At 58.3% G+C, this 20,525-nt stretch overlaps 2 protein-coding genes across 5 annotated transcripts; both read left to right on the top strand.

The window, feature by feature from the left end:
• Positions 1-70: 70 nt before the first annotated feature.
• SLAMF1 (signaling lymphocytic activation molecule family member 1) lies at positions 71-10,239 on the top strand. Of its 2 annotated transcripts, none has more exons than XM_074853233.1 (8): positions 71-1,249; positions 2,297-2,548; positions 5,372-5,698; positions 6,028-6,309; positions 7,337-7,459; positions 8,077-8,156; positions 8,743-8,910; positions 9,075-10,239. In XM_074853233.1, the coding sequence occupies exons 2-8, from the start codon at positions 2,497-2,499 to the stop codon at positions 9,129-9,131; spliced, it is 1,089 nt and encodes a 362-aa protein (XP_074709334.1). In that variant the 5' UTR covers positions 71-1,249; positions 2,297-2,496; the 3' UTR covers positions 9,132-10,239. The 2 variants fall into 2 exon arrangements, with proteins under 2 accessions (XP_074709334.1, XP_074709336.1); XM_074853235.1 differs by lacking the exon at positions 71-1,249 and adding an exon at positions 2,066-2,175.
• A 5,967-nt stretch (positions 10,240-16,206) lies between these two features.
• On the top strand, positions 16,207-18,923 carry LOC141936324 (uncharacterized). 3 transcript variants are annotated; one of them, XM_074853199.1, is made up of 7 exons: positions 16,207-16,287; positions 17,066-17,272; positions 17,450-17,526; positions 18,059-18,097; positions 18,203-18,264; positions 18,404-18,487; positions 18,633-18,923. In XM_074853199.1, exons 2-7 carry the CDS (start codon positions 17,181-17,183, stop codon positions 18,690-18,692), a joined length of 414 nt encoding a protein of 137 aa, XP_074709300.1. In that variant the 5' UTR covers positions 16,207-16,287; positions 17,066-17,180; the 3' UTR covers positions 18,693-18,923. The 3 variants fall into 3 exon arrangements, with proteins under 3 accessions (XP_074709300.1, XP_074709298.1, XP_074709299.1); XM_074853197.1 differs by having other exon boundaries at positions 16,213-16,287; positions 17,425-17,526; XM_074853198.1 differs by lacking the exon at positions 18,059-18,097 and having other exon boundaries at positions 16,213-16,287; positions 17,425-17,526.
• Positions 18,924-20,525: the final 1,602 nt, after the last annotated feature.

The following is a 20,525-nucleotide window of genomic DNA, read 5'->3' on the forward strand; positions in this document are numbered from 1 at the left end:
GCCTGTTCTGCATTCTCCTCTGGCCTGGGGCCAGCCGCAGCGAGTACTCGGGGACTGGGGGATGATGGAGGGGGCCATGTTTGCCCCCCAACACCCTTGCTGGGGACGGAGCCCTTCCACAGTTGTCCCCCACAGGAGGAGACATCTCCAGATGGTCGGGCCCTTTGGGGTGGGAGGATGTGTCTCGTGAATGATGGAGATGGTCCCTCAGCCTGCAAGGAGGGGTGGGGACATGGCTCAGGGCCCCCGCAGCCCTGGGATGCTGCTGCTCCAGCAAACCAGCCCAAGAAAGAGGAGAACCAGGCTCTAACCTCTGTAAAACCCAAGAGGCATCACTTTCCAGAGCCATCTTTAAGCAAAGACTCCTAAGGGCAGATTCATCAAAGGGTCAGCTGGGACCGTGTTGGCTCGTTTGAAGTATCAGTCAAGAGCACGAGTCGTTCCAGCTCCCGGGTCTAATGGGTAATTCCTGTCGGGTGGGTGATGGTTTTAGCACCAATGTATATTTTTGCAGAAATCCCCCCTCCCTTGAAAATATTTGCTTGCGTTTTAGTCCATTCCCGTCTGGAGGTCTGGGGCTCTTCTGCCTCTCACAGATTCCAGAATGACTGCTGAGCACCATCATCACCACGCTGTGATGAATCAGTTGGGAGCCCAGTGTCATGCCTCAGTCATCTTTCCAGCCAGGAGACTTCAGCCTGGGCTGATGGGGGAAGTAAAGGCGTTTAGGATCATTATTTTTGGTTAAAGGAGGTTTTCCTGTGACTGCCTCTAATGTTTTTTGTGCCCCCAGATGCTTTCTGGAAGGATTTTTTTCTTGATGGTTTTGCTTGTTAAATAATTTTTCCCATTTCTCCGGGCTGGTGCCAGCCCAGCCTGGAGCACGCTGCTGTGGTAGAGCCCCATGGGCTATACTGGGGCTCTTTCCTGGACCAGTTTGTGGTTGGTGGTGTTCTCCGTGCCAGCACAGCCCGCACTCAAGTGCGGGGCACTTATCCATGGCGAGGGGAGGGTTGGGGACCATCCTGCTGCCCTGCCTAGGGAAGCCGAGCTGGTGGAGCCCATCCACTGGAGACCTTCCTGACCCTCCAGCTCTTCGGGTGGGATTTGTCCCGCGGCAGTTTGCTGCTCTGCAAAACACCCCAAGACAATGTCTTTGCCCCTCCATCATCTGGCCAAGCGCTCGGTCCAGGACCCAGCTGCCTCCCGTAGGAACCACCGCAGCGTTTCTGCTGAGCTGAATCTCCAGGTGTGTCTGCAGCGAGGAAAGGAGCCGAGTCTCCTCGTGCTGCTCTTACTCATCCTTTCTTTTTCGTGCCTCTGCTGAGCTCTTCCCTTCTGTGAACAGCTGATTATTGGGAAATGGCTTGGTTCTGGTTTTCTCTTGTTTCTCGGCCAGATGCTTTCTGAGCAGGAAGGAGAAGTCTATGTTGGGGTGGTTTAGGGTGGGTTTTAGGCTTTTTAGCATTAGAAATAATTTATTGTCAACAAAACTCATGGAGGTCTCGGAGCTTGGCACCACTGAACAGCGATGGGATGTAAGTTCACTCTTTATTTCCTTGCGGCGCTCAAATTTGGTTTGAAACAGCGGAGGGATTCTCGCTTGACGCTGTCACCTCTGCTCTCCTCTGAAAACCAGAAAAAGCAATGAAGACTTGAAGAAAGCAATAGGAAAAAAAAAAACAAACCCTTCTCCCATTTTAAAGCCATGCAGGCCAAGCACCGATGGAGGTGAATAATTCCTTCCACTAAAAACAAAAAAACAACCAAGCTTTTCTCACCCCTTTCCAGCAGTGGAACAAGCGAGCGGTGTTTTCCCCAGATCACCTCCCCGAGCGCTCAGCCTGAGAACAAGGATTGGGCTTTTCCTCGGCGAGTTTTCAAAGACCACCCATACTCCTCCTCCTCGCTGTAGATCCCGTGCAGCCCGAAGAAGGGCTGTGGGTTAATCCCAGAGTGTTTGGGGTTTTTTTCTGCACTGGTGGGCGTTGTGGCCGTGAGCGCTGGTGCCCGCTGGCTCTCTGGATGAACTTTGTGCTGGGTCCCAGCCCCACGGTGCTGGGATCGAGCAGCAGCAGTCCGGATGCTGCTGTGCGGGGGGAACGGCTGCTCGCCTCCCCCGCTGCTGCGGTAGCAGGGTTTGAAGGCTCTGTACAGCCCCGGGAAGCTGTTACTGTACGTGAAATTGTTTTTTTTTGCTGGTGTTTCCTCTTCTCTTGGTGTTGGGTTAAGGACTGTGGCAGACTGTTGCAGTTCTGGTGCAAACTATAAATTGATTTTCTGTTTCCTCCTGCAGGTCTCCAGGGCTGTCTCTGGTGAAGCGTTCACGACTCGGTGCTTTGAATACTTTCCACTCAAGAAAATAAAAAGAGTCATTCAGCCAAAAAACAGGAAACCCATAATCCTGTGCAACATCTCAGATCTGAGTACACCTGCTCTTATAATGAGCACAGCAGATACTAACTCCACTGCAGCAGGGGCTCCGTGAACCGAGGCATGGGCTGCAGCGTCTGTCTCTGGCTGCTGATCTCTCTCGGCCGTGTTTGGGGTAGGTATGCTTGCCCTTCGTGAAATACTCGCTTCAGATTGTTTGGGGATTTTTGTCAGATATTAAGACCTTTCAAAATCGTGAGCTGTGTGCCAGGCGGATGATTGAGTATAAATATTCATATAGAAGATAAATGGCTCGCAACTCCAAGCTGGATGTGTGGTGCATCCCTAATATGCTTCTACTAGTCAGGCTGAGGGGAGAGAGAATAAAAGATGATGAATGAACAAAGACGGTGATGGACAAAGTGTAGCTGCAATAGTGAAGCACTCTACTGTATGTTTTAATAGGGTATTAATAACACTGAGCAAATAATTTAGTACCAGATGTGAATGGGGGTACTTGAGATGAAGGTCCTTGGTGGATTGTGTCACTCTCTGCGATACCGAGTGTCTCAGATCAAGACGTGCCAGTGGGCTGGGAGATGATGCCCAAGCAATGAAATGTGTATAAGGCGAGCGGAACGGGACCGGCAGCGGGGCAGTGCCTGTTTTCTGGGTGCCTGGAGAGCCCTGGCCAGCTGTGGATGGTGTCCTGGGGACGAGTCAAAATCCCGCCCCAGACCCGCTGGTGAGGGAGCGAGGAGCACCCAGACCCCCCAGGGCTCCTGGGTCATCTCCTCCCAGCCCGTCAGCAGTTGCGGAAGGATGTTGCAAAATTGTTTTTTGTGCCAGCGGAGCCTGCGCAAAAACGCTCGGGTGAGTCACGGCCTCTGAGCAGAGTAGAGGGAGCCGAGACTAATCCTGACCCTCCTCTTGGTGCCAGTGATGCCCATTCTCTTTCCTTGTGTGTCCCTGCAGCCCCATGAGCCCTCCGCCACTGCATCAGTGTGATTACTGGCTGTCAAACGAAGGGCTCGTCCAGGAAACCAGAGACCTGGGCAGAGCCGGGATTTCTCCTCAGCTCTGCTGGTTCACTGTTACTAGAACACCTGCCTTTAAAATCTCCCCGGGGTTTTCTGCCTGGCCAGCGCACTGGAAGTCCCATGAGCCCAAGGCCTGATGTGAGGGCTGCTCCGGAGCCAGCGCTGCGCCAGTGCGGATCGCTTCCCTTCCTCCAGCCTCCATTGGGGCTTTGCCATGGACGGGTTCAGACCTTTTTACATCCCTCCTCCTGCAACCTTGCTCCAGCCGAGTTGTCTTCCCTGCCAAGGAGAAGCTCCTTGTTGGGGCAAAGGGTTTTTCTAACGTGATGTAAAAAGGGCTTTTCCATTTGGTAATTAATGAGGAGCCTAACCGCTGCGTGTCAAAAGGACATATTGCTGAGCAAATACAGCATCGGCCTGTGCACTGGGTTTTACAGTAAAAGTACCGGCAAAACACGTAAGAGGCAGCGGGTGAGCCAGGCCGTGGGGTTTCTGTGGGATGACGGCTGTGTCCGCATGGCTGCTTCGATGCTGGGGAGATGGAGTCCACAGGGACAGCTCAGAAACTGCTGTGTTTTGTACTACAGAGGGGGAAATGATGAGCAGGATGTCGGATGTGGCTTTTACTGGAACCATGTGGGCCGCAGGAGAGATACTGGGCTTCTCTGGGCCTCCCCAGACCTGTTCTTCTGGGGTAGCTCCCCCTCTTTCTTTTTTCCCCCCTCTGGGGCAAAGTCTCACCCTGATGGAAAGAAGTCAGTAGGAAACAGAGGGGTGACGTGGTGGAGTCCCTTCCACGGTCCCACTGCCAGTGGCTGGCAGCAGCGGTGAGCTGACACCTCTCCCCACGCTGTTTCCTACAAAAACAAACTTGTTTGCCCGGGTGTGCGGGCAAATATGAATCACTGCCTTGCAGCAAAAGACAGGAAAGGGTTTGGGGGAGAAGACCCTCCTGCATGCTCTCCAGGAAATTCAGGTGGTTGAGATGCTGTGGGACACGTGGGAGATGCTTGCATTCCTCTTCTTAAGAGCACTTTTCCGTGGCCACCAAGAAATACACCTTGGACCACCTCGACCAGGAGGACAACCTGGGATTTACACCTGAGCCCACCTCCAGGGGTTCGTGCTTCCTGCAATTTCTACAAGGAAAGTCCCACTGAAGATTTCTGGAGCTGAAGCGCATGAGGGAGGCTTTGGCCAAGAGCCACCGAGCATCGCTTCCCTCTGGTGTCACCACGACTTCTCCAGGCTGGTCCCACCGCTGCCAGCACCCTTCTCCCAGGACCAGCATCCCCACCAGACTGGGACCGCAAGCGCCTTCCCCTGCTCGAGGCAGCCCCACTCCGTGGGGTGATGTTCCACCACGCCGGCTGTCGTGCCAACGGAAAGCGCAGAGCCTTAAATCAGGATTTGGCCGTCGCGCACAGCGGTGCCTGACGCGGGAGCGTGCGGAGGCTGGTGCAAATGAAGACTTTGTCTCCTCGCTCTGGGAAGGCAAGAGTGGGGAGGAAGAGCAGAGGAAGGCAACGCTTCCTGAGCCAAGCCATCAACCCCCATCCTTTGGGGTCAAGGGTGTGGGGCTGAGAGCTGGGGGTCGCTCCCTTGGTTTTGGGGATGGTGCTGTGGGGTGGGTGTGGGGCAGAGCTCGCACTGAGCCCTGATGTACAGCACGGCTCCTGTTCCCACCCGCCCGCAATGGCTGCTGCAGGATGTGGTGGATACCGTGTTTTCAAGCTCTCGGTTTAGATAATCTGATCAATTTTTGATGATTTATCTCATGAACCCAAGCTGTCCCCAATCTGCGGATTATCAGGGTGGGTCCAATGCTGTTGCTGGCAACTGCAGCTCTGCCCGCATCTGCCCTCCTCCGGAAGAGCTGGGATGGCGGGGGGGATGGACACTCCGAGACCCCTGTCCCTCCCTGCCCGCCTCAGCCCTTCTCTCCGCTCTCCTCCCAGGCACGGGCCGCGGGGCGAGGGAGACGGTGCTGGGCACCTTGGGGAAGGCGACGATATTGCGGATCCCCCCTGAACTCCAGAACCTGACCCTGCGCTTCGGGGCGGCTGTCTGGAAGCGGGACACGGAGGACCCGCAGAGGAAGCTCGTCCTGCTCAAGTACGCGGACGGCAACTACACCAACTACATGGAGAACCGAATGCGCTTCCACAAGTCGGACTTTTCCCTGGAGATCCTGAACACCAGCCGGCAGGATCAGCAGTTCTACGAGTACATAGTCAGCAAGGGGCCGGAGGAGAAAGTCTGGCAGATACAGCTGGAGGTGTACGGTGAGACACGCTGGGAGCACCGTGCTGGGAGCAGGCCTGGGAGGTGGGTGGTGGTCAAGGAGGGGGGGAAGATGATCACTCTGATGTCAAGGTGCTGCAGTGACTCCAGGACCCTCTTGTGGCACCATCTGGGTACCCCCAGGAGCCTTTGTGCGGAGCATGTCCCTCTCGAATGCTGTTTGCAGCGGGTCCAGGGCCAGAGTGGTTCCTTTCCACCTCCCGGGGGTTTAGGAGAGGCCTGAAGGATTTCCCAGGCAGGGGCCAAGGCAATGTCTGCATCCTTCCCCAGACACAAACCTTTGCCTCCTCCCTCCCTCCCTCTCTTCTAGAGCCGGTGTCTGATCCCAGCATCCATGTCCTCAGCTGGGTGCTGACCAACGGCAGCTGCACCGTCACCCTCAACTGCACGGCAACGAGAGGGGACAACGTCCTCTACAGCTGGGACAGCTGGGACACCAGCACCTCGGGGCTCTGCTCCGGCAGCGGCAGCCTCCTGCACTTCTCCTACCCCCTGCAGAACACAAGCGTCTCCTGCACCTGCACAGCCAGCAACTCCATCAGCAGCCGAGTCGTCATCTTCAACTCCTCCGAGTGCAGCTACGAGCAAGGGGGTAAGTTCCCAGTTGCCGACTCGGCTCTCTCCAGCCTCCTGGTCTTGTTCTTGCTTTGCAGGGGACTTTTTCACGCTGCTTTAGGCAGCCTCAGAGGAGACTTTTGCAAGAAATCAGCCACTGCGTCACCTGCTCAGCGTCACCCAGGCCTTCCCGTAAACACCGGCTACGGAGCAGCAGGTCCCACCTGCCTCCCTGGCCAGCCTGGCCACCGCACTCGCTGCGCCCCGGTGCTCGAGGCTCATTTTAAATGCATGAGACTCATATGCCGTGTGATTTGTGGAGGATCAAAACCTCGGTGACTGCTTCCCCTTCGTAGGCTCTCAGGGCAAAAGTCACGCTCTCTGTCACCGGGATTTTCTAGCACTCCCTCGTGACGTGGGGGACTTTCACCCGGGGCCGGGCAGTGCAGTAGCTGCCCCTTTCCCTGGGGACCCACAGGTGAAGCCACATCTCTGCTGGGGCTCTCGCAGTGACCTGTGCTGAGAAAATATCCCTGTGGGAAAAACGGTTGGGACTCTTGCTTAGGAAAGGGAGATGCTGAAATGAGATGCTTCGGGAAGACGGGGGGGGGAGTTTGGGTTTGTTTCTCACCCCCTTTCACTGTGGGACACCCCGCATGGTGTCACCATTACTGGTCCAGGAGCGGGGCCACCCTGGGTGCCTCCCCACGGTGGGAGCCGCAGAGCTCTGACCCGGGGCACCTGTGACGCAAGGGCATTGTGCAAAGGGGCTGCTTCTCTGCAGGCCTCCCTAAAGCCACAGGAAACATTTTTAGGGCTTTATCTGGCCCTGATCTGGCCCCCAGGAGGTTTTTCACTGACTGTTGCTGTCTGGAGGTGATTAAAGAGAGCTCTGCTCAAGAGAAGTGTTTCCTGTCCCGTGTTTCCTGTTCTACCAAAATCATCAGCCCAAAACTAGGTGATGAGATGAAGAACGATTTTAGCAGCCCATGCTACTTAGCTCTGGGTGACCCTGGGCCCCAGGCTGGTGGCTGACCCCCTCCCCTCTCTGTCCCCCATGCCAGGCAGCGCTGGGCTGAGAGAGAAGTCTGTGGTGGTGGTGGTGGCACTGGTGGTGGTGGCGGTGGTGGTCATTGCTGCGTTGATGTTCATCAGGGTCAAGACCACCTGTTTGGCCATGCCCACCGGTGAGTGCCATGAGGGAGGGGTGCTGGGCGTGGCTGGTGGTCCATGGGTGGGGTGAGCCTTGCTGGGGGCGGGGGGAAAGGTCTGCCCCCAACCAGAGGGGCTGATTCCTGCAGGCACCTTGTCTACAGAGTACCCTGGTCTTTGAGGAGTGAAACATGTTTCTCTTGAAGCAGAGTTAAAAGGCAGGAGGGAAACCAGATTAAAAAAAAAAAGAAAAAAAAAAGAGAAATGTACTTGCACATGATCTCTAAAGGTTTACCCAGATGATGAGCTGCTGAGATCGTATCGCACGGTCTCAAGTGGAATTGAACGATCCCAGCCCGGTTTAGAGAGAGCAGCATCTCTCCGAGTGCCTCAGCCGGGCTGTGCCCCCCGTTTCTCATTCCCCGTGTAGCAAGAAATTTGCAAAGCTGACCTGTGGTGGCCAGAAATCCTCTGACCGTGGCCGGGCAGCTGCAGCCATGGGGATGCAGCCGGGTCCAGGCAACAGGGACAGACCCAGCATGGGCTCACCCTTGTGCCTTGGGGTACAGGAGCAGGAGCTTGCAAAGCACCGGGGTCCCCCCCCCGGTCCCGTCTCCCCTCGCAGCTCGGTGATTTGTTTATCCCCCCGCAGCCTGCCAGAAGCGGGACCACTCGCCGCTCGCCGAGAACAACGAGGTGCACACTATCTACTCCCAAGTGCAGCGGGTGGAGGTGAGCCATGGCCAGCGTGACCCCAGCCAGCCTCAGCACATGCGGGAAAAATGCTCCGTTAGTGATGGAAAAGCTCCGTTAGTGATGGGACCCCAAGCGCTGGAGCCATGGGGGGGTGTAGCCACGACCCTGCCAGGGTTTCTTGGGTGGACATCTTGGATGGCGGCAGCCTGGCTTGGGGCAGCAGCACCCAAAGCCCCAGGTTGTTGCTGGGTGCCTTCCCGCTGGTCTGCGGCACCCTCTGGGATGGGTCACTGGGTGTCAACACAGCCCCGCAGCTGGTGAGGGAGAGGGTGAAGTTGTGGCTGGGGGGTACTGGGGTGGCCATGGGCTCCCTGGAGACACCCATCCCTGTCAGCCTGGCCACATTAATTTGGGAATCACTAGGAATAAGGTTGGGTGCTGCAGCTTTCCCAGCCTCCACACCCCAGGGTGGCTTTGGGGACAGACTTGGTGTTTTTCCCCGCTCCCCAAATCCTGCTCAGAGCAAACTGGGGAGGAAACGGTGGGTCCGTGTAGCGTGGAGGGAGGGAAGGGCCCCTGTGCTGAGCTGCCTGCTGCTGCTCATCCTTCACTCTCCATGCAGAAGCAGAAAGTGGCTCTCACCGCTGAGGACCCCTCCTGCACCACCATCTACGCTGCAGCCACCGGCCTGCCCCCGGACACAGCCCCGGCCCCCAACAGAGCCCCACGGCCCCCACGCAGCCCCCCGACAGAGCCCCCTGCCCCGCGGGGCCACCCATCCCTCCCGCAGGTAAGGGTGACTGCCCTCCCCTACCAATCCTCACCCTGGCTGGGTGTCGTAGGGTGCCCCACGGGCCCCCCAGCTCAGGCACACATTGTCATGGGGCACCCCATGGCTCCCCCCCCAGCTCAGACACCTCGCTGACCCATTTGCTTCCCTGCCCTTTGCTGCAGAGCCCTGATGAGGAGCCCACAACTGTTTACGCCAGCGTGATGATGCCCACGGCCTGAGCCTCTCCAGGCAGTGGGCAGCAGCCCAGCCCGGCCCCCACCTCTGCTCGCCAGGCACCGACATCCACGTTCTTCCCAGCTGGAGGGAAACCCTGCCCGTCCCCAGGGAATTGGGGCAAAACCCTCCAGCACACACTGACCCCCGCCGCAGCCAAGCTGGGGCTGCAACGACGGCCATGGGGGTGAGGGATGGCGGAGCAAAGAGCAGGGCTGAAGCAAGGCAAGAAATGTCCCCAAACCGTGGCTAAGGGTGGCCGGGAAGATGCTGAAGCACCGGGAGAGGGTAGAGGGGCTCTGGATACAACCCCGCAGTCGGGCAGGAGCGAAGGAGAGAGAATAGGCGCCTCGGAGGGGAAGGGTCAGCCTCTCAGCACTGTGGTGTGCAGCACCGGCGAGTGTGGCCGGAGCAGGTTTACACCCCAACCTCATCCCTGCCTGGGGGTTTTCACCCCACGGCCTCATCCTGTGGCCCTGACTTCACTAGAGGGACACCCTGGCTTGTGGCAGCCGGTGCCATGCAGGGACGTGGGTTCAATGGCAGCAGGGAAAAATCAGAAGTGTGGTTTTTGTTTTTGGTGGGTTTTTTGGTTTTTTTTTACGAACTCTGCTCCGAAACCGGTTACAAAACGCCGGGGTTGCAGCAAGTTTTGCAATCCCCTCGAGGCTGAGCCCTGCCCAGCGCCCACCCAGCCCTGGCTTGACCCCCTGCACCGGGGGCACCCGGCAGCCCACGCTCGCGCCTGGGGAAGCAGCCGCGTCCCACCGCGCTTTTCCATCCCCATCCTTTTCCACTGATGACTACAGGAACAGGCGAGGATCTTCCGTGTGGACTATTTAAAGCTGAATTTCTGTCTGAAAGGGGGAGGCAGCCCCTGCCTGTGGCCTGGCCACCCCCTGCCCCCAGCTGCTCTCGATGTCCCTGCAGGAACACCCAGTGTGGAGATGCTGGAGGTGGCCTGGATGAGGGATGAGGGCTGTTAAAATCTTTTCAACCCCCCACCAAGTTTGAGCTATTTTATAATCCCAAGGTAACTCGGCTCGTACAGCAGGTCTGATCTCATGTGCCACTGCTAAGGGAAAGAAAAATAAATTTATAGTAAAGCCTGTTGGCAAGATTTGTTGGAGGAGTGTGTCAGGGGCTGGATCAGGCTTTGTGGGGAAGAGAGATCAGTGTGTTTGCACCTCCCTCGCTTCCTTATTTCATTACTACAGAAAATCAGCTGAGCTGCTTCCTTGGAAAAGTCTGTTTGCAAAGCCACCACTTCCCCCAGAAGCAGGTGCAGGTCCTGGAAAGGGCAAGGTCACGCTTGCCCTTGTGCCTTAAAATGGCACAAAAGCCCCAAATTCTGTGCCTGGCACTTGGGGCAGGATGGAGCCCGGCGCTACCTGTGTTGGTCCTTGTGGAACGAGGGGACACCCCGCGATGTGCTGCCCTGGCATGCGTCCAGTCGTCGCAGCCCGCCCCACGGCTGTGGGGGGACGTCAGAGCTCCACAGGGGGAAGAGTTCAAGTAAAAAATGTTAATTTTGCCATTACAGAGGAGCATCGAGCCATGATGCCACAGACCCCCCTGGCTCCCAGGTGATAGTCAGAGGAGGGAAAGGGAGTTATGGGGTGGCTCATCCCCCTGGGTGTCTCTTTGTGCCTCACCTCACTCCCCTGCCAGGGGGGTGTGAAAGAAGAGGTTTTTAGGAGTTCAGCAATGTTGGGGCTTTGGTGTTGAGCAACGATGTCAGTCCCGGAGCTGATGTATCCCATCATCCAGGGTCTGGCAGCGGGGCAGCGCTGGAAGTCAGCAGCCGTCCCGCTCCCTCGCTGGGTGGAGGAACCAAGGGTCTTTTGAAGCGCAACATCCCCAGCTCATCCACTGCGCTTCCCCAACCTGAATTTCAGTATGACGCCGGCGTCACGCCGCTTCCCAGAATAATCTGAATTAGGGAAGCGGCTGCTTTCCCTGCAGTTGTCACTCAGCTCTTCCATCTAAGGGGGATGGACTCTGGGGGGATGGAGAGTTTGGATCTCACCGTCCCTTATGAAGGATGCCCTGGTGACATCAGTCTGTGGGCATCAGCTGACCTGCGATGGTCTCCACGCTACCCCTCTCCTAGAGCTGGTTCCCTTGTCACATGGCCACCATGGTGCTCTTTGTCCCAGCTGCCACTCCTCCTTGCTTGGAAATGGATTTTTTCCACTTAAGTTTTCATTATACACGTGGGATTTTCCTCCTTGACCCCTTCTGGTACCAGGCCCAGTGTCACTGCCTGATGTCACTGTGATGGTGGCAGCTGTTGGATGAAGCACAGGGATCTCCACCCATCCAGCTGGGGGAGGGAAAACTGCGTGGCTGCAGGCGCTTGCGTCTTCCTCTTGCCACCACGATCTGCAGTAGATGCTGGGTGTGGAGAGCTTCCCTCCACGTGCTGCGGGCTAATGGATGTGTTTTGGTGCCTGCCACTCGCCCTCCTCCTCATCTTCCACCAAGAGAGCAAGTACAAGGTGCTCATTTTGCCTTGGTGGTGGAAGGGCAGGAGCCCATGGGGGGCTCAGGGTGGTTTTAGGGACCCCGGGGAGAGCGGGGTCAGGGTTGGCACACGTGGGGCCAGCGGTGCCAAGTGCAGCTCCACAGGAATGGTTTGTCTCAAGGATGTTGGGCAAACCAGAGCGAAAGATGCCCAGCAGGACCCCGTGCTGGCCTCCCGCTCTCGTGTGGTGTCCCCCTGCTAATGAGTGAATGCATCAGGTCTCAGCTCCGGCCCAGTCTCCATCCAGCTGCTGCCAGATGTGCACCGGCCGCTGTGTTTGCCGTTCTGCTCCGCGTTCAGGGTCTGCTCCTCCGTGGGTTGTCTCTGAATTTTTCCGTGTTCCTGTGGTTTTGTTGTGGGGTGTTTAGGGCTGGTGGGAGCAGGAGACACTTTCTGCTTCTTTTCAGGCAAGGGAAAATGGGCAGAGACTGGCTCTGCCCCGGCCCCTCCCTGCAACCTCGAGGAGGGTTTTACCACCAGATGAGCCCTCCAGCATCCTTATTTGCTGTTTTAGCAACATTTCCTTCTTCTAGTTTATCTCCCTGACCAGCTTTTCCTTCTGGGCAGTTCTCGATGTCCTGGAGGTGTCCCAGCAGGGTCGGGCAGGGAAGACCAGAAATGCAGAACCCAGGGGAGAGGGGACAACCTCGGGGTCCGGCTGCTTGGCCGAGCCTGGATCAGTTCCTGTTCCAGCAACTGGGGAGAAAACCTCTGTTGCCAGCTCGGACTGACAGTATTAATTTTTAAAATGGGAAGTAGCCAAAATAAAAGGGAAATGTCTTCCTCATTCTCAGAATAGGGGAGAAGCAGCTTCATGTTTGGGGAAGAGGCCATCTGTTTTCTTGCCTGCTTGTATAGGTGAGTTTGGCCTTCTGGTCTGGTGACAACAGAGAACCTGCGTGACCTTTCTGAGCCATTACAAATTCTTCCTTGCGCTTTCATTTTGCACCTCGAGGCTCTGGCCCTTGCACCCCCTTTGCACGTGGGACGCAGCGTGGGTGTCCGGTGGCTGCAGGGGAACTTGGCGCTGCTCACTTCATGAGCCCTTGGGGGATGTGAAAGCACAGGTGCTCCTGAGGGACCTCAGCCCAGAGCCTCGGAGGCAATTAGTTTATTTAAAATAAAAAATGAATCCCCGAATTCCTGCAATCACCCTGCAATGGAGCAGTTCCTCATCCAGCACTGGTGATCCAGCGGGTATCTGCAAAACCTCTCCCCAAAGTGCTCCTCTCTGCAGGGGCTGAAGCCTGCATGGCTGTTCCTCTGGGGGGCTGACAGCTGTGCTCCAAATGAGAGGCACTGAAATTTTGACCCAAAAATGAGATTATGAAGGATTTAAATCCTCTCTCCCCCGTCTCTCTTTGATGAGCCAAAGAACGAGCTGGCGTTACGGCTTGCTGCAATGGTGGCAATGTATGAAGGAGAGACAAATGCATGTCGCCCTCCAAAGCCAGCCAGGGATCCTGTATTTAAATTAAAAAAGCTGATTTTCACTAGCAAATCCCTTTGCTGCCCTTTGAGCTGGAAGCAAGAGCCCCACTCCCACAGCAACCAGAGCAGGAAGGATGGTGAGATGAGAAGTGATGCTCACCTCGACCCAGACCCACAGCGAAGACCTCCGGCAGCTCGGAGGGGCCAGGCTTTTGCCCAAGCCCAGCACAATTTAAGCTGAGATTCCCTCCAGCCCTTGGCAAGGAGCAGTCTGGCAGCACTGTGGGTCACACAGGGGGACCCGCTACAGCCCCCTCCTGCCCGCAGCAGCATGCTCCCTCTTTGCCCTTCCACTTTTTTCTCCTTGCGGAGGCCGGAGCAGAGTACACGATGGTGTACCCCCAAACTGGCCCTTCCCATCAGGTGAGTCCATGCAGGCTCATCCTTGTCCTCAACGTCCATGGCTGGACTGGACTGTGCAGCTGCAGGGTCCCTGCCTGGGACAGGGATGGCCTGGGGACACGTGGCGGGAAGGGGAGGAAGGAGGGGAGCTGGGCAACCCCTGGCTTTGCCTGTTAGTTCCTCCTGGAAGCTTGAAGGGGATGTGCCAGCGCTGGGGCTGGCCCAAGAGCAGCCGCTGCGGCCGCAGCCACCTGCCTGCGCTTTCCAGTCCGTCACCAGGGGTCCCTGACCCCTTCAAAGGGATTTTAGATGGGATGCTGGGGGATGTGGGGTAGGGGAGAACTTTGTAGAGTCGGGCTGAGGGTTGGACTCGCTGATCCCGAGGGGCTTTTCCAACCTGAATGATTCTATGAAACTTTGCTTCTTTGGCTCACCCAGGCTCTGAGATCCCTTTGCCAGCTCTGAGCCCTGGAAACACTTCGACAAACCTTTTCCCCAGGTGCGTATGCAGAATTTCTCTAACGCACAGCGATATGACCCAAAGAAAACGCCAGTCCCCAGCGTGGAGACCTCCAAAACCATCTATTTCACTGTCCAGGCTGTGGCCCAGGTGAGCTGGGGTTTGTGTCCATCACCTTGGCGGGGCTCCAGGACCAAGCCAGGAGCTGGGCAAGACCCCAGGATGAGACACGTAACCCCTGGAGCAAGAGGCACAGGCAGACGGGTCTTCACTGGGCTGTCTTGGGGTTCAGAGCTTCAAGCCAGGCCTGCGGGTCCCCTCTCTCTCACCAACGGAGGGATCAGCTCCCATGAGTCCAGGCAGAGCTTTTGTCCCTTTGCAATTGCAGACGGATGATGAGAGGATGGGCAACGGCAATGCCAGGCTGCGGGGAGCAGGATGAGAAAAGCATCTACTCATCAATCAGCCGACGAGACCCCACGGCACAGCCCTGGCACGGCTCCGCTGAGCCCGTGAGCCTGCTCTGAGCACGGTGCTCGTTGCTGCCCGGCCCTGGCCCGTGGGGCTGCAGCATCCCCCGCTTCCCTCCCCACCACTGCTGCCTCCGATTTGCCTGTTGGCACCGGTCCCCGGCCATCCATGCGAGGATGTAAGCGCTCTGTAAGCGCAGGCTCGGCTGGCACAGGAGCTCTGCCCGTGTTTTGGCATCCACGGGGGGGTTGGGCTCCTTTTTCTGCCCTCTCTGACCAGACCAAGGACCAAAACTGGGGCTGCATGTCCAGCCCTCCTGGTGCAAGGACACGAGCTGCTGCTCCTGGGATTCGCTCTGCAACACCTCGCAGCGTGGAGCCTCAGGACGAGAGGATGGGCAGACTTGAGGAGCCGCTTAAAGCCTGTTTTAATCTAATTCTTTTTTGCTATACACTTAAACTTGGCAAATACTTTGGCTGCTTCACTTGGTTGCTAAACCAAGAGAAAGCAAAAATAACACTTGGTGGTAGAAAGCTGAATATGGAAACACGTGTGCCTTTGCCCAGGCGCACACACCCAGGCTGCTGCGGTTTCGGTACCGGCTGCTTCCTCAGCCCTTGCGGCTCCTGGGCTGGTTGGGGACCTTCCAAACCTCACAGCACCCCAGCACCGTGCTCAGCATCACTTTATGCTGCCAGGGTCCCCTGAGACGCTGCAGGGCCGTGCTGGGGTCCAGGAGGGAGGGGGTCCAGCCTCGGGGGAAAACAGGACAAGGAGCGTGGCTGGTGCTGTTCTCCTCCACTCTCTGATGCGTCTGTAGATGAGGTTTTATTCTTAGACGAAATATTTGTATGTGAAATGTATGTAATGTGTGTTTCTGGAGTTAGGCGGCTTCCCAGCCCCGTTTTAGGGAGCAGAGCAGCTCTCGGAGCCCCGAGCGCTGCAGGGACGCTGCACGGCTGCACGGGTTCACCCCGAGCTGGGACTTCCAGGGACCTGGGTGCCCAGTGAGCCAGGCCCGGGGCACACCCCCACCCTCCCGCTCCCCAAACCCACCCGGAACCGGCAGCTGAGCGACACACGCACATTGGCATCAATTTTCCGGTGCTGCGGGACAGAAAGACGCCGCCCGCCCTGGGAAGCCTCTTCCCGTGCGTGTCGCTTCCCCCTGCTCTTTGTCTTGTCTGTGCGGATAGTAAATTATTCAGGGATGAAACTGGAGATTTCTTTGAAGTGCCTGGCACAGGAGAGCCCTCTAGGAGCTGCTGGAATAAAAATGCAACTCGCATCTGAGCTCAGTTTCTGTCTGCATATTATTTTGGGTGAAAACAGTCCATTATTGACGAGCCCGTGGCGTAATTTGTTTATTCTCTGCATTTTCACAGTTTGTGATGGGCTTGTTTTTGAGTTCCTCAAATTCATGCTGATCAATTAAAAATACACACCTCAGCGAGCCATGCGTTTTACCAAGGGATTCTTTTGTGTAGCATCAAATCTGGACTTGTAACTCCAATCCCCAGCCTGGACAGGGCTTAAACCAGTGATGGTGACAGGGATGGGCCCGAAGGGAGCTGGGGCCGTGCTGGAGCATCACCTCCTCCTTCACCCACGCTGATGGCTGACGGGGCTCCATCCCTTACCCCGGGCACAGCCCCCAAAATGACCCCCTGGGATGGTTTCTGGCCATTAATCACCCTATTTCAGTGTCAACACCTTTGAGCTCACAGGAAGCTGTTGGTTGGGCAAAAGGGGAAGGAAGGCGGTGCAAGAGGGGGAGCAGCGGTGGAAGGCTCCGTGGGGCAGAGGGGGATGGAGCCCAGAGGCGTTGGGACAGGGTGGTTCTGCGTCGCAGTGCTCTGCTCTGGGGCTGGTGAGTGGGGCTGGGGGGACAGCGTGGGGGCTGGGGGCTCCCCCTGTCTCTGGGGCTGGAGGCAGGAGGAGGAGGAGGAAGGGGTGGTATGAAGGCAGCAGGTGCAATGCCCCGATGCCTTCCTGGGGACCCTTTGTGGCAGGGCAGGACGCTCGCCCGGCCGTTTCATGGGGACCAAGTCTCAGGCCACCTGATTTATGGCTTGGCTTGGGTCTGGCTCGTGTGCGGGGGGAGGATTTGGGGTTTCCTGGGCATTTCCAGCGCCGGGCTGTGCCACAGACCCCCACCCTGGGCTCCCTGGCTCCTGCCCAGCCCTTTGCTGGCCAAGCAGCAGGGATCTCGCTGAGCACCCGGCCCCGTTCACAGCCGGGAGCGTAGCGGTTGGGGGCTGGTTTGCTGGGGGACCCCGTTTCACCCCTGCAGACCAACCCCTCCGCGCTGGCCCCGCTGCCGGTTGCCCAACCTCCAGCAGCTCTGTCGGGGCTGCACTGGTGTGACGCTGCCCGGCAGCGTGTGGCCACACGTGACTTCCAACAAGCCCTGAGCTTGGTCTCCCCAGCAGCCACCGCGGTGCTGCTGCCGTTAGCACCTTCGTCAGTGGGGGTTTGTCTCGGTAGAGCCCTGCCAAGCTGGCCGGAGGGATGTGGTTATCTGGTTCTTGCTCCTACCTCGCCTTTCCCTCGAGCTCCTGGTGCAGGAGCACGGTGGGGCCGGTGCAGCCCCCCAGCAGTTCTGGTTTGGGGAGGCGTTGACATGAATTAATGACCCTTGTTCCCAGCTCTCGTCCTCAAAGAAAAGGAGTCAGGGCATCAGAGCACCACGCAGCGTGATGATGTCCTGGAGCCAACAGGAGACCCCACCACAACCACCAGGAATGAGGACAAGCTGACGACATGGCCAGCGACCACCCCAACCCCTCCTTGGACCGGGGACCCCCTCACCACCCCCATGCTGACACGAGTGGGCACCGTGGGGAACAAAACCCGTGAGTCCCATGGAGAAAGAAAGAGATGCGGCTTGGGGATGTGCCACCATCCTTGGAGGGTCCTGCATCGCTCCAGAGACACCCCCTCAGGGCCTGCCAACCCTCCAGCCCCCTTTGCAGGCAGCATGCCCACATCTCCTCTCTTCCCATAGAAAATGCAGCGGCTGTTCCCATCAGGTACTGGTCCCCTGCCATTTTTGTGGTGGTTGCTCTGCTCGTGCTCTTCTTCACCTACCGCCGGACCAAGGGGGAAGGTGAGATCCCCGCCGGGGCACCAGCATCTCCCTCCTTTGCTCAGCCACACACGGGGTTAGCAGGAAGGGGTGACAGCCGTGTCACAGCCCACATCCTCAGAGCGTCAAGAAGTGCTGCAAAAAGTCAGCTATTGTGGTGCAGCGATGAGGCGGGGTCAGGCTTCATGCTGGAGCTTGGGGGGGGGGGCAGGATCAGGCCCTCACACCATCCAGAAACCCCTTTGGCCACGGCTTAGCCCCATGGTGAGGGTTTCCCCTTGCTCAGAGCTGGCTTTGAAAGGCCAGAAGTTTAACCCATAACTCCCTTTTCTGCGCAATTTTGCATCTCTCGGTGCCAGCTCTGCCCTTTCCCCGCCCCGGGGGCTTCTCCTTCCCTGCTTTAACACAAACCTCAGGCTGGAGGTTTTTTTCCTCCCGTAAATCAAACCAGAAAGCTCACCAGCTGCCCTCTTCCCAGGGGGGTCTTGCTGGGCTTTTCGCAAAGCCCGTTTGGCCCCGCTGTTGTAACGCCTGTGTCTGCCCTGGCCCGCAGGGAGCCGGGACCGAGCCGACCCGGCCAGTGACTCCTCAGGTGAGACGTGGTCAGCCCGAGCCCGGCCAGGCCGGGGCACCTCGTTGCGTCACCGCTGACCCGGTCTCAGTGTCGTGACTCACATCCCAGCTCGTTGTGTTGCAGATTTGGGAGCCCTGGTTGACATCCCCATCCACGACACCGCCCCGATAATCCCCGCTCCCCAGGTGAGTCCGGCTGACCGGGACCCTCTCCAAGCCCCAGCCCGTGCCTCAGTTTCCCCACCCACCGCAGCCCCGCGGCGCAGCGCAGGGGAGTGATGAGGATGCTCAGTGCAGCCCCTCGAGCAGCCGCTGCCTCTTGCAGGAGGACAGGAGGGGGCTGGAGGACCCCCCAGCCCCAGAACACACCGAAACCACCATCTGCGAGCTGGACCCCCCACCGCCTCAGGTATTTCACCCCAGTTCACCAAGCCCGGGGGGGGGGGGGGGGGCTGTCCGGTTGCCAGCTGAGCCCCAGCCCCTCCAGCCCACGTGGGTCCCTCAGGAGGGTTTCCCCCCCCCCCACCCCAGCACCTCATTTTTCTTCTTCCCAGCCTGACACCCCTCCAGCAGCCAATGGTCCCCGCTGCTCCGGGGAGGCCGGTGCTGACTGAAGGCTCCTGGGGGGGCTTCGAGACACGAGGCCACCCCTGAGGGGCTGCATGGGAACAGAAACAGGATGATGCCCCCAGCCAGGGGCCACGCGGCGGTGGGGGGGCCACAAGCATCTTGTGCCACCTCAGCCCTTCCTACGGCTGCTCCAGCGTGTACCCAAACCCCGGTGGGAACGGGGACCCGCGTGGGACGTGGCCGTGCATGGGTCGTGCCCTGGGTGCGAGGACGGGGCCGGGGGGGGGGGAGTCAGGGCACCTGCGCTGGGCACAGCCAAGCCAATAAAGCAGGATTTCACCCCAGAACCCCTGGACTTTCTCTGCCCCCCCTGCCCAGCCCAGCCGTCACTTTTTCCCCGTGTCTTGGAACGGAGCGGAGGCGGCTGGCAGCAGCCCACGCCGCGGGGGCCGCGGGAAGGAGTGTCTTGTGCTGCTCGGTTACTCACGAAGGGGGAAAAAAACCCACACGGGACTGAAATAACCTTCCCCCCCCGCCCTCAGCGCTCCCTGGGTGCCAGCAGCTCATCAGATGCCTGTTAAACTCATCACAGGGCAAAGATGGGGTGAGGGTTCGAAATAAACCCCCAGGGAGCCCCAATGCCCTGGGAGAAGCAGGAGTGTCCCCAGGGAAAGGAGGAGCCTGGGGGGGGCCCTGAGCCCCAGCGTGGGTTGGTAGGGGGGCCAGCAACCCCCCCGCAAATCCCCCTCCTGCATGCGCTGCGGTTGCACTGACCTGCCTCAGTTTCCCCTCGCTCTGCTCCCCCCACATCCTCCTGCGAGGTGCACGGAGCGAGGCACAGCGTGGGGAGGGGGCACGGGGCGGGGGGGGGGGACAGGGCTGAGATGGGGGAGAAAAGGTGCAAAAGCCAAAGGAAACGCCGACGCTGGGTCCCAGTGAATCAGCGCTGCCGTTGCTGTAGCGGGGGGCCCCCCCACAAGTCGGGGTGTGGGGGCTATGGGCTGGCTGGGGGGTGCAGGTGGGTGCTGGGGGGGATGCAGGTGCCAACACATCCGCTGTCGCAGCAAGGGGACCGCAGGCAGCAGCCCGGGGGGGGCAGGTGGGGGCTCTGCAGCCCTGCAGCCCCCTGGGGAGTGGGGGGGACACTCGCTCCCCCCAGCAAAGGGGTTGGGACCTTCCCCCACCCCCGGGGAGGGTTTGGGCTGCACGGGGGGGCTGCTCTGCTCAGCCCAGGCCTGGGGCCCCACGAAACCCCAAATCCCTTGGTCCCTCAAACCCCTGGCCCCCATAAATTCCAAATCCTTGGCTCTACAAACCCCAAACCCCTGCCCTCACAGATCCAAACCCCTTGGCCCCATAAAGCCCAAATCCTTGGCCCCACAAACCCCAAACCCTTTGTCCCACAGACCCCAAATCCTTGGCCCCCATAAACTCCAAACCCTTGGTCCCCATAAACTCCAAACCCCTCAAACCCCAAACCCTTGGCCCCCACATACTCCAACTCCTTGGCCCGATGAACCCCAAACCTTTGGCTCCTCAAACCTCAAACCCTTGGCCCCACAGACCCTAAATCCATGGCCCCCACCAACCCCAAGCCCTCGTCCTGCACCGAGCACCCTCCCAGGGCAGGACGAGTTTCTCTCCGAGTGCTCCCTTGAGGCCACATCCTGCCACTGCAGCACCTCCCAAAACTGCTGCCGCACCCCAAAGCGGCGGGTGCTGGAAGACAAAGGGGGGGGGGGGGGGAAAAAAAGTCAAAATGGGTTTATTTTATAAAAAAAAATTTGTACAATTTTAGTTCCTCTATGAAAAAAAACCAAACCAACCAACAAAACTTCCTACCACTGCCGTAATGCTTTGATCCACTGCAAACTGTA

The sequence above is a fragment of the Strix uralensis genome, chromosome 32, assembly GCF_047716275.1.
Source record: "Strix uralensis isolate ZFMK-TIS-50842 chromosome 32, bStrUra1, whole genome shotgun sequence".
In the NCBI taxonomy this organism is placed as follows: Eukaryota; Metazoa; Chordata; class Aves; order Strigiformes; family Strigidae; genus Strix; species Strix uralensis.